Raw genomic sequence first — 15304 nt, 5'->3', positions numbered from 1 at the left:
CGGCCCGAGGGGCGGGCCGGGCCGGGCCGGGGGCGGGGGCGGGCGCGGGGCGGGCGCGGGGCGGGCGGTGGCGGCCAGGCAGGCGGCCGTGGCGCTCTCCCGCGTCACAGCGCCGGCTGCGGCGGGGAGATGCGGCTCCTGGCGCTGGCGGCGGCAGCGCTGCTGGCGCGGGCTCCGGCCCCGGGTAAGCGCGGCGGGCTGGGCGGGCGCGGTGCGGGTGGGGACCGGGCCGCCCGCGCCGGGGAGGCCGGGCTCGGGGCCTGGCGGGGAGGCCCCGCCGCCTGCCGTCGCCCCTGCCCGGGCCCGGGCCGCGCTGTCACGGTCGCCGGAGCGCTCTCGTGGCTCGCCGCGAACTCGCGGGGCGCAGCGGCGCCTTCCCAACTCTCGGCGATGCCCTCCCGGGGTCGCATCTCAGTCCCCGACCTCGCCCAGGGCTCCCCGCTCGCTCCGAAGCTCTCACGACAGCCCCGGCTCCTTCCAGACGGCAGGCCTCGGAGCGGGGATGCGGGAGCGCAGCCCCTGGGTGCTGGTGTGCTTTCTCTTTTTCCACGGCGGTCGGGACCCACGGCTGTTGGCAGGTTCTTCTGGGCAGCAACTTGCCTTTAGCTCTCTTCGGAGAGTTACTCGGCGGATGGAGGCAGGAGTGGCTGGGTCTGCCTTGGCCGGGACCTTGGGGACTGGGGACTTGGTCATGGGCTCTCTGAGGTGACCAGGCCTGGGGAGATGGGGCGTCGCAGCTGGAAGGAGCCGCCCCTTTCCCGCAGCACCCTGCTCTGCAGGCGGCTTCCCTGCCCGCTGTGTACTGGCTTTCACCGGGGTTTTGCTGCTCCCACTGGGAAGTTGCTGAAGAATTTCCCCTCTTTATTCCCCAGGGCCCTGTCCAACCTCCTCAGGGCAGTGAGGACCATGCTGGCCAGAACAATACATATATTATTGTGATAAATAAATACATCAATGGTGCACTTTTCCTGGGTGCCTGTCCAGTGCCAGGTGTAGTGCTACGTGTTTAATCACAGTACTTCAGAGTTATAAGGAGTAGAGCAAATGTTTACATATCCAGGTATTTCAGAAAACATTAATTTGGTTAATCTCACCAGTAACCTCTGAAGGAAATGCTATTATTATCACCACTGTATAGCTGAGGAAACTGAGGCACAGGGCCGTGAACTAACTTGTCCTAAGTCACCAGGCTTGTAAGTGGTGGAGCTGGGATTTGAAGCCGGGAAGCCTGGCTCTAGACCCTGTGCTTGTAACTGCTAAGCAGCGTTGTCATTGTTTTGTAAATTAGGGAACTGATGCTCAGAATTAAGTAATTTTCTAAGGGTGACCCAGCTGCTAAGTGGTGCAGCTGACATTTGAGCCAGCATGGATCAGAGTCTGGGAAGGAGGAACTTGGGTAACAGTGGGAAGAAATTCATCCATTGTCCCCAGCCACAAGTGCTGCCAGGCTTCCAGTGAACTTGAAATCAGTGCTGTGGGAAATGCACCTTGTCCCAGTTGCCACTGCCTTGGCTGGGAATGACGGGCAGTTTTGCTGGGCCCATTGGGCCAGGCCAGCTCTCGTAGTCAGCCTGCACTAGCCAGCAGTCAGTGGGATGCAAGGGGGCACCGAGGTCCCTCCTCCCCCAGGCTCCTAATTGCGGGTGCTGTCGGAGTGGGTGTCCCCAGAAATTGGATTTTTTTAGAGGGTCAAGGACACTCTCTTGTCTCCAGGAGCCCTCAGGAGCCTTGAGAGCTAGAATTTGGGATCCTTCTGAGTCCACCCTTGCTGTGCCCAGGGCCACCCCTCAGATAATGGTCACAGCTCCTGCTTTGGCGACACTCACCATGTGTGATGCCACCCATTCTTCTGAGTGCTTCACCCACAACTCCTTGCCATGATCCTGCCAGACCCATGTTATACATACGTCCAGCATCCTAACCACTGCACTTTTCTACCTCTCCATTTGGACATTGGTCCCACATTTCATTTTACAGAAAAGAAAACTGACATGCAAAATATTTACCAAAAGCAAAGCTGTAGTCCAGAGTGGTGGCAAAGAGTTGTCTTTGAAGCCAGATTGCCTAGGTTCAAATTCCAGCTCTGCCACATACTGTGCAAGCTTGAACAAGTGGCTTAGCCTCTCGGTGCCTCACTCCTCCTGTCTGTAAAATGACAATAAACAGAGTATGAGGGTAAATTGAAAAAAGACATCCAAAGTGCATGGAACAGTACTTGGCATAGAGTTTGTACCCAGCAGATGTTAGCCTCCATCACTGGGCAAGGTGGTAATTTTGTCCTGGATAAGAAGTGTCTTCAGGTGATGGGCTTAATATGAATGAATCACCCCATGGGCCAGGTCAGGCAGCACCTCTGCTTAGTACTCAGGGAACACTGGTTCCCGGTGCCATGGCTTTTTAAGTAACACTCAGCTCCCTGAAGTGAGTGGGTGCAGTTTCTTCAGGCAGAGAGGAAGTGTGGGGCCCAGAGCTGCCAGCACATTCCTGACCAGGTCAGAACTAAGGCTCTCGCTGAGCCTACTTCTGTGTCTCAGGTGAGGCTCTGTTAGAAATACGGCTTCACAATGAGTAGGTTGTGTACTATTTAGCTACGTGGATGTCCTTTTAGGCTGTCTTCAGAGCTGTTAGTTCTTTTCATGACACTCTCCAAATGCAATCAAGGGGGTTAGACCCCTTAACTCTTGTCCACGGGAATTTAAGATTCACTTACAAGCATACCAGCTACGTCATTTGTGGGATCCAGCGCGAAATGAAAATGTGGGGCCCCTTGATAAAGAATTACTAAGATTTCAAGGAAGCAATAGCAGAGATTAAACCGAGTGTGGGGCCCTCTGTGTCTGCAGGTCTCAGGCCCCTGAGGCCACCCTCCCAACAGGACGGTGTGCATACCGCTTGCTGGTGCCCCGCCGCCACAGCTCTCGGGCATGCAAACTAACTAATATCTATGTTTTAAAGGTGTTTTCTCATTTCAGCCTTATGCTCACCAAAAAAGGCATTTTCCCATTTTTCAGGTGACGAAACTGAGGCTCCTGGGGCCTCACACTTCACAGAACCAGGTTTCCAGCCCAGCCCCTGGCTTTCCACCCAGCCCCACCAAGCCACCACTTCTGTGTCTCATTGTGTCTCCCAGCTACCTGGGAAGGCCCAGGCCCATGGCATCCCCGTGCCTAGATGGGTGGGTGCCCAGGACTGCCGAGTGACAGAGCATGTGCTTGGTGAAGGAGTGGGACTCACTGCAGCGGGAATCCGTACCTCTGTCTGGGTCGGTCTCTGCCCTATCAGTGAATACAGGGGTCCAGATCGGGGTGGAGAATCCCCTGCTGAGGCCCCTGTGCAGGCAGGGGTGGCTGTCTGGGCCACAGTGGGGTGCAGTTCAGCAGGGGGCACTGATCTTTCCGTTTCCAGCCTGGTCCTCCTGCCTCAGGACCTTTGCACGGGTGGGACACTCTTCTAGGAAGGTCACTCCTTACTGTTGCCCTGAATTTTATTTTATTAACTCCAACTGGGCCTTCAGCTCACGGTCATATCCCCAGGGCCCCTTCCCTGACCCTGAAGTCTAGATCAGGGTCTTGCCATGACTTTCTGAAGCCCTGCGCTTTTTCTCTGTAGCATGTGACACTGTGGTTACATTCTCCTACGTCTTTGTGCCTATGAACGCTGCCTTACCCTCTGGACTCCCAGCTCCACGAGGTCAGGAACGTTGTCTTCTTCACACAGTACCTGCCACATGGAGCGTAGCTGGGGAAGCAGGAACTCTGAGTGGGGAGGTAGAATGTGGGGGGACGGGTCTACCTCCCAGCTCAATTCCCTGCAACACAGGGCCTTAAGACAAGAAGTTAAATTCTTTTCTGGGCCAGAGTGACCTTGACAGTCCTCCTTCCTAGGCCAGGAGAGGGGAGCGTGTGCTCTGCCAGGGCTCCTCATTTTCTTACCTGGTGGAGCAGGGGCGAGTGACCCCCATCCTGTCTCGCCAAGGGGCTGGCGTGGCCCATGTTTGCTCAGCCCCTCTGTCCTGCCGGGTTGTGTGCTCTGTCTTTCAGACTGAGATCCAGAGGGGAATGGCCCGGGCTTGTCACCTGCCTTTGGACGTGGTTGTGCCCTACTTCCCACATCCTGACTCTCACGGGCGTTTCCTCACTGAGCCTTGTGGGGCCTGACGATTGCAGGGGACAGATGTCTGACCCCTCCCCCCGCCGACCTTAGTATTGAAATGACATCCACCGGCTGACATTTGCCAGGCCTGGGCTCCTGCCTGCTTCGCTCCCCTCCCTCCAGACCTGCCCCTCCCGCAGCTGCAGGCGTTTGTGTGCCGCCTTTGCTGGTTTTAGGCAGCCATCTCCAGTGCCACGGGGGGGTGTCACCTGAGAAGACCCCTCACAGGCACGGGGACCCCACAACCTGAAGTTCCAGTAACATCACCTACCCCCTCGTGTTGAATGAATACCTGGGCTGGTGGCCGCTGGAGGGCTGAGACGAGCCTTCCCGTGCACAGGGTTGTCGCGGTTTGCCCCGGCTGCCGTAGCAAAGTACCACAGGCCGGTGGCTTATACCACAGAAATTTATTGTCTCACATTCTGCAAGCCAGAAGCCCAAGATCAAGGTGTGAGCAGGGTCGGTTCCTTCAGAAGCCTTTCTCCCTGGCTTGCAGAGGGCTGCCTTCTCCCGCGCCTGCACGGGGTCTTGCCGCTGTGCCTGTCTCTGTCCTAATCTCCTTAGAAGGACACCAGTGATATTAGATTAGGATGTACCTTGATGACCTTATTTTAATTTGATTACCTCTTTAAAGACCTCATCTCCAAATACAGTCCCATTCTCAGGTACTAAGGGGTTAGGGCTCAGCATGTGAATTTCGGGGAGACACAATTCCGCCCACACAGCAAGGGTCTTTGTGCTTCAGTGGCAGAAACAGATACTTGGCCCATTTGTAAGAGAATATGGGGCAAGATGAAGGCAGAGAGGTGTGTGATAAAGAAAAAAAGAGGGTTCATTTGGGGAACTAGTTCAGCCCACTCCCTCTCCCGGGCAGAGGCGGAAGGGTTACTAGCTTGCCTCCAGGATGGAATCTGGCCTCCCGTGGGGACCGAGCACTTGGCACATTCTCTTGGTTGCAGTCACTATAAATAATCCATCCTTCTTGCAGCGTTAATAGGAGGAGCCTGGGGCGTGGGGTCCCGGCTGTGTGCTCATCCCACCCATCTTGTTTCAATTTCCTGCCTTCCCCGGCTCTCCTGGGCTCCGCTGGGAGCTCTCGGGCGAGGTGGGGCTGGACTTGAATTCTGGAAGCCAGCTGCCTTGTCTCTCTGCTGCTCTCCCCCTGCCCAGCCCCAGCAGCTGTTGGAGCAGGGTCAGCCTGTCCCCAGCTGCCACATGCCTCACCAGGGAGCTCCTGCCATGGGGCTGTGGGGACACGGGGCCTTAGCAGTCAGGAACAAATGCTGTCCAACTAATTTAATATGGCTTTCGGGCAAGGTGCCCGCCAGGTGGGCGAGCTGCACGGGCCATGGTGGGGCCAATTCCTCTTCTCTTGCCCTGGGTGAGTGACTTCTGATGACAGTGGGATTGTTACTAGAGAGCATGTCCCTCCCTTGGCTCCTGTGGATCTGTAGTTCCCAAGTGTCTCCCGGGGCTGGCCTGGTCCCTCATTGCTGTAGACGCGGGAGTCCTCACACCTGTCCGCAAGAAGCTGAAAGTCCGGTCGAGCATTAACCTTGTTCTTCTGAGTTTGCTTCCATACACGCCAGAGGTGTCTGTGTCTAAACCCTGGGGACCTGTGAATGTGACCTGATACGACCAAAGGCATTATACGGGCGTGATTAAGTTAAAGCTCTTGGGTTATCCTCGAGTACCCTGGGCTAGTGCCTGTCTCCTGAGAGATGAGAAAGAAAATTAAAGAAAATTGACTCTCAAATAGTCTCTCTCGAGGTGCTCAGTTTATTAAATCAACAGCAGAACCCGTATAGGAGGATGACCCACTGCCTGGGTTTCCGCAGGAAGGCTATTCCCCCCGCGGCCGCTGCAGGCTGCTCGTGTGCGGCCCCCCAGCCTCTGTGTGGGGTGTCCGGGCCTGTCCTGACCTCCTTCTCTCTCTTCCTCACCTACCTGCAGCACTGACCGGGATCGAAGCTTTTGGTGACCTCGACGTCTGGGGCCCAAGCCCTTTTATGTGACTAGACGGTGACATTTGGGGACTGAAAGATGTGGTTTGGGATGAAGTGGGGACACTTGCTTGTGCAAGAGGGTGGGCAGCGAATGGCTTCCTGGACTTGTGGACCGATCAGTGCAGGGGTGCGGGCCTGGCAAGAGACAGCCCTGGCTGAACAGAAAGAGCTCCCCGCATCCCGTGCAGTGTCCTTGCCTGGTCTCTGCGTGCCAGGAGAAGGCTCTGCCCGTGAGCTCCAAGGGTCGGCCTGGCCACAGTGCAGTCCAGGCTGTGCCATGAACAGTGGCTCCTGGGAAAAGACAGCCCGGCCCCTCCGAGGTCTGCTGGTTGGGATGGCTGGGTGGGGTTGGGGTGGCTCCATCAAAGGTCAGTTCAAGAGTGGAACAGTGGCTGGGAGTGGGCAGCCCTCGGGCTGGTTCTAACTAAGAAACCAAAGACAGGAAGTAGTGACTGGGCCTGGAGTTCCAATGCATGTTTTGGGGTGATGGGAAGGGCTCTCATCCCTCCCCGTTCCTGGGGCCCGATCGTTCTTTATTCTTGCTTCAACTCTGAGACCACGGACCCTGAGTCAACGATGAAACTGAGAAACTCTTGTCATTCCAGCTCACTGTTTAGCACCCCAGCTGATGGTTACTAACCATCTGCCCTGGTTACAGTTGAGACAGCCGGGACAGGGCAAGGGGCACAGAAAGGCAGGCCCAGCTTCGTGGTGGACAGGCCGTCACGGGGGCAGCCCTGCCTGCCGTGCCCCAGCAGCTTGACATCAGGCTGGTGACAAAACTGATCCAAGCCTGCTTGAGGAGGTGGCTGGGGGTGGAGGGTACGGGTGAGCTGGAAATTTTCAAGAGATGACAAAAATTCAAATTTTTATGTGAAGTCTTCTGAATTTTAAATGTTACCAAATTTTGACTACAAAATTTTGCAAAATACTTCTGGGCCAGGCGGTCAGTGTTTGGCATTGTACGTGGATGGGGTGGACCCATAGATGGGAAAGTGGGAGCCCATGGAGGTTCGTCCCAGAAGAACCCCTCCTTTGGCCCTCAGGAAGGTGAAGCGCGGGGCGTGGAGGGGTGCAGGGGCTGCTTGCCTCTCCGGCCAGGCAGCGTGCAGGGCACCCACGGCCTTGGGCATTTCCCTGGCTCCTCGACTGTGGGCTGTCCACGTGGGGACACAGGGCCGTCCTCATCTTCTCCTTTCCCTTTTTTCTCTGCAGAGGTCTGTGGGGCCCTCAATGTCACCGTGTCCCCGGGGCCTGTGGTTGACTACCTGGAGGGGGAAAATGCCACTCTCCTCTGCCACGTCTCCCAGAAGAGACGGAAGGACAGCTTGCTGGCCGTGCGCTGGTTCTTTGCGCGCTCTGACTCCCAGGAGGTCTTGATGGTTAAGATGACGAAGCTCAGGGTGGTGCAGTACTACGGGAACTTCAGCCGCAGTGCCAATCGGCAGAGGCTGCGCCTGCTCGAGGAGCGGCGGGGGGCGCTCTACAGGCTCTCTGTCTTGACCCTCCGGCCAGCGGATCAAGGGCATTATGTCTGCAAAGTCCAGGAGATCAGCAAGCACAGGAATAAGTGGACGGCTTGGTCCAACGGCTCCTCAGCGACGGAAATGAGAGGTGAGGGTGCGTCGTCTCCCTGGGGAGAAGCGTGGGGGCAGGTCAGTGGCCCTCCCTCCTGTCACCATGCAGGGCCACCCGGGTTGGGTCTGCTGGGCCAGAACACACCTTGTTGGCCTCAGTGGGCCACTGTCAGAGGAGGCAAGCCTTCACCTGGGCACAGCTGAGGTGTGGTGCAGACATGGAGGTGAGGGCAGGCGGGACCCAGTGCCTGCCCCGAGCCACCCGGCCTACCCTCTGGGCAAAACCTGTGTCCTGTCTACAGGTTGGATTAGCCGTGTGCCGTCACAGATGCACAAAGCTGGACACTCATCAAAGGGGTCAGGGCAGGTGTTATTCAGTAGTAACGACTGCAATAGGGAAGAGTGTCTAGCATGGACGCTGGACGCTGGCCTGTGCAGAGGTGACTGGTGCAGAGGTGACTGACTCTAAGGAGAGTGAAGGAGCGGGGAGGGGGTGATCGGGGACTCAGGAGAGTCAGGGAAGTGTAAACGTTACAAAAAGCAGTGTGCAGGGGTGTTTGGTCTGCATAGACCCACCTGGGTTTGCTAATGTGCCTGTGGAAGTTAGGTCCCTACTTCCCACAGAGACTGGAGTGGGGAGCTCTGTCTCCGGCGTGGGCTGGAACAGACAGCAGGCAGTTTGAGGAGAGTAGGGTCATTCTAGCCACACGGCCTCGAGCTGTTTTAGAAACTGTGTTCGTGTTTGTCCCAAGTCTTCACAGGGCTAGGTTGAGGCCTCGTTGAGACGGGGCTTTGAGGAGGCTGGAGGAGTTTGCTCCAGGAGAATCCTCGTCAGGGCCCAGGCCCCAGCTCAGGCCTGTGCAGCCGCGCTCACGGGGGCCGGGGGTGCCAGGCGCCCATGGAGGGGCACGTGCTGGGAGGTCCTCGTGTGAATCCTCAGGCCTCAGAGCAGGACGGGCTGGTGACTCTGATCCATCGCCCCGTGGAACGCATCCACGCTCAGGCAGCAGCTTGCTGAGAAACCCATCAGGAAGTGGGCGGAGCCGCGGAGGGGCCCTCCCTCCCTGCAGGTAGACGGGAGGTGTGGGCCGTTTCTGGAACATCTCGCTACCATATTTGAGGGTTAATATTTTTTTATCACCAATGTTCTATTCAAAAAGACACCTCTCGCCATTTTATTAAAACTTTCTATTGACTACTGAAATTATATCTTTGATTGTTTCGAAATTGAATTTAGTTTGGCATAATAAGATCAAGGGATTATGAAGTAAAGCTGATAGACCCCAAAATGAAAAAGAATCTCTAATTTTGCTGTATACATGTAATATAATATTAAATGCCTTAGTTATGTTTTGATAACATTTTTATGGGATAAAACTCAGTTGTGGAAGGTATTTTTAATGTCCTGTATGAATAAGGGACATGTGTTGGAATAATTTACAAAGATACTCATAGAAGCAGTCCAGCTTGCCTTTGCAGTTGGCTTGTTGTAATGCTCTTAAGCATGGAATGATGCGTTAACTAAAATGTTGTGCACTTTTTCTCCTTTAGCAAATTAATTCAAGAAAACCAATTACTATTAGTATAAATATGTATTTTGGCACAGAAAACAAAAAATACATCAGATGGCCCGGGCTGGGGAGAGAATCCACTTTGAACATCGCTTGACTCTGAAGCACAAGATCTTATTATATAAGAGTTTTTTCCTTTTGTCTTTATGTCACGGTGTATTCTGGGGTCACACACTGGAACTCTTGGCAGTCACAACGTTCTGCCCAACAGAATATATAAAAATGTACCTTCAAGTAAGCACAGTCATGTAGCTCCCCATTTAATGCGAATCTACTTTCAGTGAGTGATGCTGGGTTCCTTCTAGAACATTTATTTAAAGCTCGCTCTGAAAACCTGAGGTGGTTTTAAGACTTCACGGGAAATGAGCATGTCTTTGCCGTCTTCTGCTGCTTCCTCCCTGCCCTACCCTTCCCCTTGCCCTCCTCTCCTGCACTCACTGTCTCTTTTGACCTTCCCCTTTCCCTGTCTCTCTCTCACCGCTTGTCCTCCCGACCTCTTGCCTGGCAGGGGTTCTAACCTCTCTGCAGAGCAGAGCTCTGCCCACCTCACCACTTTACTCTGCCCCAGCCTCTGGGCGGGGCTGTGGTTCACTGATGGGAAGATTCAAAACCTTAGGAAGCAATGACCTTACCTTCTAGAAAGTTCCACTTACACTTCCAGGGGACTGTTCCAAGGCGTAAAAGAAAGGTAACCCCAAGTAAATGGCCTGAAACCAGACTGTCTTGTTTAGGTTGGAGCATAGGGTCCCCAGGCAGGGAAGCATGTGAGCCTTGGCCACCTGTCCTTCCCAGGCAGGCACAGGCCGGGCCTGCTGTTCCAGCCCTACCAGGTGGGAACCTTTCCTGGGGTCCAGGGGCCTTGTTTTCCTTAATCTCCACCTCATGTTCATAGTTGTTATATGGAAGACAAAAGCAAAACCAACAACAATGAGAAGTTCTACAGGTAGATCCGTTTGGGTTGGCATGTGGCATATTAAACAGGGTCTCTCATGGATTATTTTTCTGTTTTTTTGAGACAGAGTCTGTCTCTATCACCCAGGCTAGAGTGCAGTGGTGTCATCATAGCTCACAGCAACTTCAAACTCCTGGGCTCGGCCGGGCGCGGTGGCTCACGCCTGTAATCCTAGCACTCTGGGAGGCCGAGGCGGGTGGATCGCTCGGGGTCAGGAGTTTGAGACCAGCCTGAGCAAGAGTGAGACCCTGTCTCTACTAAAAATAGAAAGAAATTATATGGACAACTAAAATATATACATACAAAAAATTAGCCGGGCATGGTGGTGCATGCCTGTAGTCCCAGCTACTCGGGAGGCTGAGGCAGGAGGATCGCTTGAGCCCAGGAGTTTGAGGTTGCTGTGAGCTAGGCTGAAGCCACGGCACTCACTCTAGCCTGGGCAACAGAGTGAGACTCTGTCTCAAAAAAAAAAAAAAAAACAAACTCCTGGGCTCAAGCGATCTTCCTGCCTCAGCCTCCTAAGTTGCTGGGACTACAGGTGTGGCTACTACACCTGGCTAATTTTTTTCTATTTTTTGTAGAGTTGGAGTCTCACTCTTGAACTCCTGAGCTCAAGTGATCCTCCTGCCTCAGCCTCCCAGAGTGCTAGGATTACAGGTGTGAGCCACCACGCCCGGCCACTCACAGATGTTTTGAGGTGCCCCACTTCCCACCCCCCACAGCCCACAGTCTCTTTCCCAATATGCTCACTTTTCTTCCCTGCTTTCTGCAGGCATCTTGAGCCATCCATGGGAGAGGGGAGCTTTTCTTGGGATTTCCTTTCTAGTACTACCCCCACTCTTGGCTCCTCACCACGGACTTCATCACAGTCTCTTCCTGCAATATTCTGAACATGAGATACAGTTGCTTGTCTTCCACTGCAAACTCCTGCAAGGAAAGGCTATGCCTGGTCTCTTCTCCTCTTCCTTGGTTGGATGCACCTTGCTCCGCAGCTGGAGGGTGGCCCTGCTGATGTGTGCAAGCGTGGCTCCCAGCACAGAGCGGGGTCGTGGGGGCTGGCTCCTATCATTTGTCCCGATTTCCATATGTTGGCTGTTCTCTATTGCAAAAGTAACATAGTTCAATTATAGAAAACATGGACAAATACTGACAGGGTTTAAAGAAGAAAATAAAAATAACATACCGTATCTCCATTCAGGCACAGCTTAACAATTCAGTGCAAATCATTTTATGCAAATAAAATTTTAAAACCTAATTTGAGTCTTACAGTAAGTACTGTTCTGTGACTGGCTTTCCTGACATACCAAAAAGTGTGTGCATATTCCCTTGTTGTTAGATATGCTTCCATACCATAATGCTAATGACGGAATAGGATTCTGTGGTGTAGATGGACCATGATTTAGCTTCCTAATTATTGTTACTGGGCATTTAAGCTGCTCTAAATCCTTGTCAATAAATGTCCATGAATGTCCCTGTCCTTAGCACAGGTCCTGGAAATTAGATTGCTGGGTCCAAGGATCTACCCAATTTAAAGATGGCTGAAATTTCAGGAAGTGAATTGACTTCTAAAATAGTTAATAAATTTGTATTCACACCAGCACTGAAAATGCCTTTTCCCCATGGATTTTCTTTTACATAATTGTGATGGTTAATTTTACTTGTCAACCTTGACTGGGCTCAGGGATGCCCAGATAGCTGATAAAACATTATTTTTGGTTGTGCTGATTCTGTTTCTCTGGAGAAGCCTAATATAATCATACATAATTGTGGAGGATAATGATGATCACGATAATGATGAATGCCCACAACAGTGCCTGGAATACAGTGGCCCCTCAATAAATATTTGATGAATGCATGAAATGCTCTTTCTTAGTGGCTTTGGTAGGCATGACTTGGTGGCTGCAGTCACCTCTCTGGGAGACCTCGCCTCTCTCCCTTGGCTGTTTTAGTCGTCCAGCCTGTGTGAGGACCCACATCCTCTTCTGTCATGCCTTCTATGAGTATGCCAGCCCCGCATACTGCGGCATCCTGTAGCTTCTGTTTTATGTATTATTGACACAACACTGTGCAGTCACGCCGCTGTTTTTGTAAGCTGCTGTGGCACAGGGTTGATGTCAAAAAATATTATAAATAAAAGAATCAAACGATGCAAAAACTAAAATGTGAAAGTCTCTCTTCCCTACCCAGTTCCACTCCCCACAGATGTAATCATTATCAATGATTTGGTTTAGATCTTTCAAGCCCCTCTCCTGTTGACTTTCATGCACACCCACGCACATGTATTTTAACAGTAGGGCATGTGTTGCTTTGTAAGTGTTGATGACAACATATGTGTTTTTTTGTAACTGATATTATCTAGTAAGAGAATACCAAACTGCATCCAGTCATTCACACAGTGATAGACACTTAGGAAACTTCCAGTTTTTCACTAACAAGAACAGTGCTTCAGTGAAATCCTTGTGCATATTTCTAAGTGTTTTTGTTGGTTAGATTCTTGGAAAGGGAATTGCTGGGCCTAAGTCTATGCATATTTAAATTTTTAATAGACAATGCCAAAATGCTATTGCTGAGAAGACTTTATGAATTTATACTCTGACCATCATTGCATGACAGTGTTTACTTCCCTGAAACCTCCTTAGCAATCGATATTATTACTCTTTTCCATTATTTATCATAATGATGAGAAAATATTTCATTGTTGTTTTAATTTCAATTATTATATTCAATACAATACAATGCAATTTAATTTCTGTTGTTGTATTCAATTACTAGTGAGGTTGAGCATCTCCTTATATATTTATTGACTGTTTAAAAAATTTCTTCTGTGAATTGCCTGTCCATAACCATAATTGTCCATAATTGAGTTGCTGTCTTTTTCATACATTAAGTCTTTAGCTGTTAGATATGGTGCAAAAATTTCTTCCTATTGTCATTTGTTTTTCCATTTTTTAATGTTTTCTTTTGTCATACATATATTTCACATTTTCAAGATATGCATGTAGTCAAATTTGGCATTTTTTTCCTTTGTGGTATTCCTTTTTCCAGTGGTCTTTTTTTGCTGAAGTGTAATTTTTATTCAATAAATTGCACATGGTACCTTGGTTTTTATCTAATCTTAGAAGGTATTCCCACCCCAAGCTTATAAAAATGTTTTCCATATTTTTTCTCCAGTGTTTTTAAATGAATAATTGAATGGTTTATTCATCTCTTTGAATTTATTTTTATATAAGTTATGCAGTACCTAATTTACTTTTTCTTTACAAATGGCAAACTTGTTGTCTCTACATAATCTATTGAACAGATAATATTTTCCTATCTTGAAATGCCACATTTTTCATAAGCTAAATTCCTATATTTAAATGTAAAATATGTATACTTCACCAGGACAGCACTATTTTAATTATTATAGAATAAGGCAAGTCTCTTTATTATTCTTTAAATAGTCTTAGATATTCTTATACATTTAGTTTGTTTTTAAGATGATCTTGAGAATCAACTTACCTAGTTTTGTAAAAATTATTTTGGGGTTTGCTCGGGATGTCGTTGGCTTTATACATTACTTTGGGGTGGGTATATACATCTTAGACATCTTTATGGTTTTAAATGTTCGTGTCCAGGAATCTGTCATGTTCCTTTATGTATTCAGGATGGTTTTTTATGTCTTCTAGTGAGAATTTCTTCACTTGAATTTTGAACATTTTTATTATTTTATTTCTAGGTATTTTATAGTTGTAATTAATATATACCCTCTCGCTCTACACACACACACATACACACAGCTTTTAAATGGTATTGCTGGTGTATAGAAAAGTTTGGCTTTTGTTGACTTATGTTTGGCAACATGAGTTACCTTATTATTTTGTATATAGTCTCTTTCAGCTGCTTCTCAGGGATATCTGGTAATTTATATCTCATTACCTTTTCTAACCACATTGCCGTGGCCAGCACTTTAGAGGTAGTGAGCTGTCTACCTATACTCTTTTTGTATGATAGGACTATGAATTTCAACATTACCGTTTGGGTTTTTATCTTGACCACATTTTTCCCATCTCTTTTAGTAATTTACCTTTTCCTTTTTTAATTTCTTAAAACCCTTATTTAAAAATCCATTCCAGAAGCCTGTCAGATACAGATGAAAATTCCATCAGCCTAGAGTGTTTATAACCTAACTTTTTTTTAAGCAAGACACTTGCCTGCCTCTAGTCATTGGCACCTTTGCTATCTTTCAGAATTTCTCACTTTTCTTTCTTTTTTTTTTTATTTCAGCATATTATGGGGGTACAAAAGTTTAGGTTATGTATATTGCCAATGCCCCCCAAGTCAGAGCTTCAGGCGTGTCCATTCCCCAGACAGTGCACATCGCACTCATTATGCTTTAGCTGCAGTTTTTTCTGACGGGTGAATGGTCATCGCTTAAGAACGGTGACAGGTTCTGCTCTGGGGAAGGAAGAGCTGAGAGTGTGGTGAGTGAGCCCACTGGCTGCAAAAGGCCCTGCTGGGAAAGCTCACTTGCAGGTGTTGAATGCATTAAACCCATGGATATTATTGGGGTGCCACAACCAAATTGTCATGAACACTGATTAAAACCCCCCGGCTTGGGGGTTTAAATTGTTTATCCATGTTAGAGTGGAGTCAGGTCTTTTATCATAGCTGCAGTCCATATCACTTGAGCTTTGATTTGCTCTCTTGAGCGGGAGAGAAGGAATGGAGTTACAGGGATGTCCAGGGCTTGTGCGTAACCTCAGCCTGTTGCATTCATATTGCATCCCTAAAATGGTGACGGAGTCCCGCTCCTTAGTCACATGCTTGTGAAATGCTCTCTGAATGCCGCGCAAAAAACCTGGAACCAAAACAAATAAACAACCAATCCCAGTATCTGCAGTGTGATTTGCTTTACTTTGCTCTACGTAGTTTCACTTTCCCCTAAACTCTGGGTATGTCCTTCAGCATGTGTGTATGGTGATAAAAAAAATAAGTAGCAAATTGTTGGAAAAAATCTACAGTAATAAATGAATTCCTGGAGATACTCCTGCAAATGTGTTTCAC

General features: G+C 50.0%; 1 protein-coding gene across 1 annotated transcript in view; it reads left to right on the top strand.

Moving 5' to 3' along the window:
* The first annotated feature begins 129 nt into the window (after positions 1 to 129).
* VSTM4 (V-set and transmembrane domain containing 4) overlaps positions 130 to 15304 on the top strand; it is a 92211-nt gene continuing 77036 nt past the window's right edge. The window contains exons 1-2 of the mRNA XM_069460622.1: positions 130 to 184; positions 7374 to 7772. Coding sequence (XP_069316723.1) covers positions 130 to 184; positions 7374 to 7772 — 454 coding nt within the window. The remainder of the gene's footprint in view (positions 185 to 7373; positions 7773 to 15304) is intronic.

Source organism: Eulemur rufifrons, chromosome 28 (assembly GCF_041146395.1).
Source record: "Eulemur rufifrons isolate Redbay chromosome 28, OSU_ERuf_1, whole genome shotgun sequence".
NCBI lineage: Eukaryota > Metazoa > Chordata > Mammalia > Primates > Lemuridae > Eulemur > Eulemur rufifrons.
Note: the sequence above shows the minus strand (reverse complement) of the source record. Positions and strands in the feature narration are given on the sequence as shown.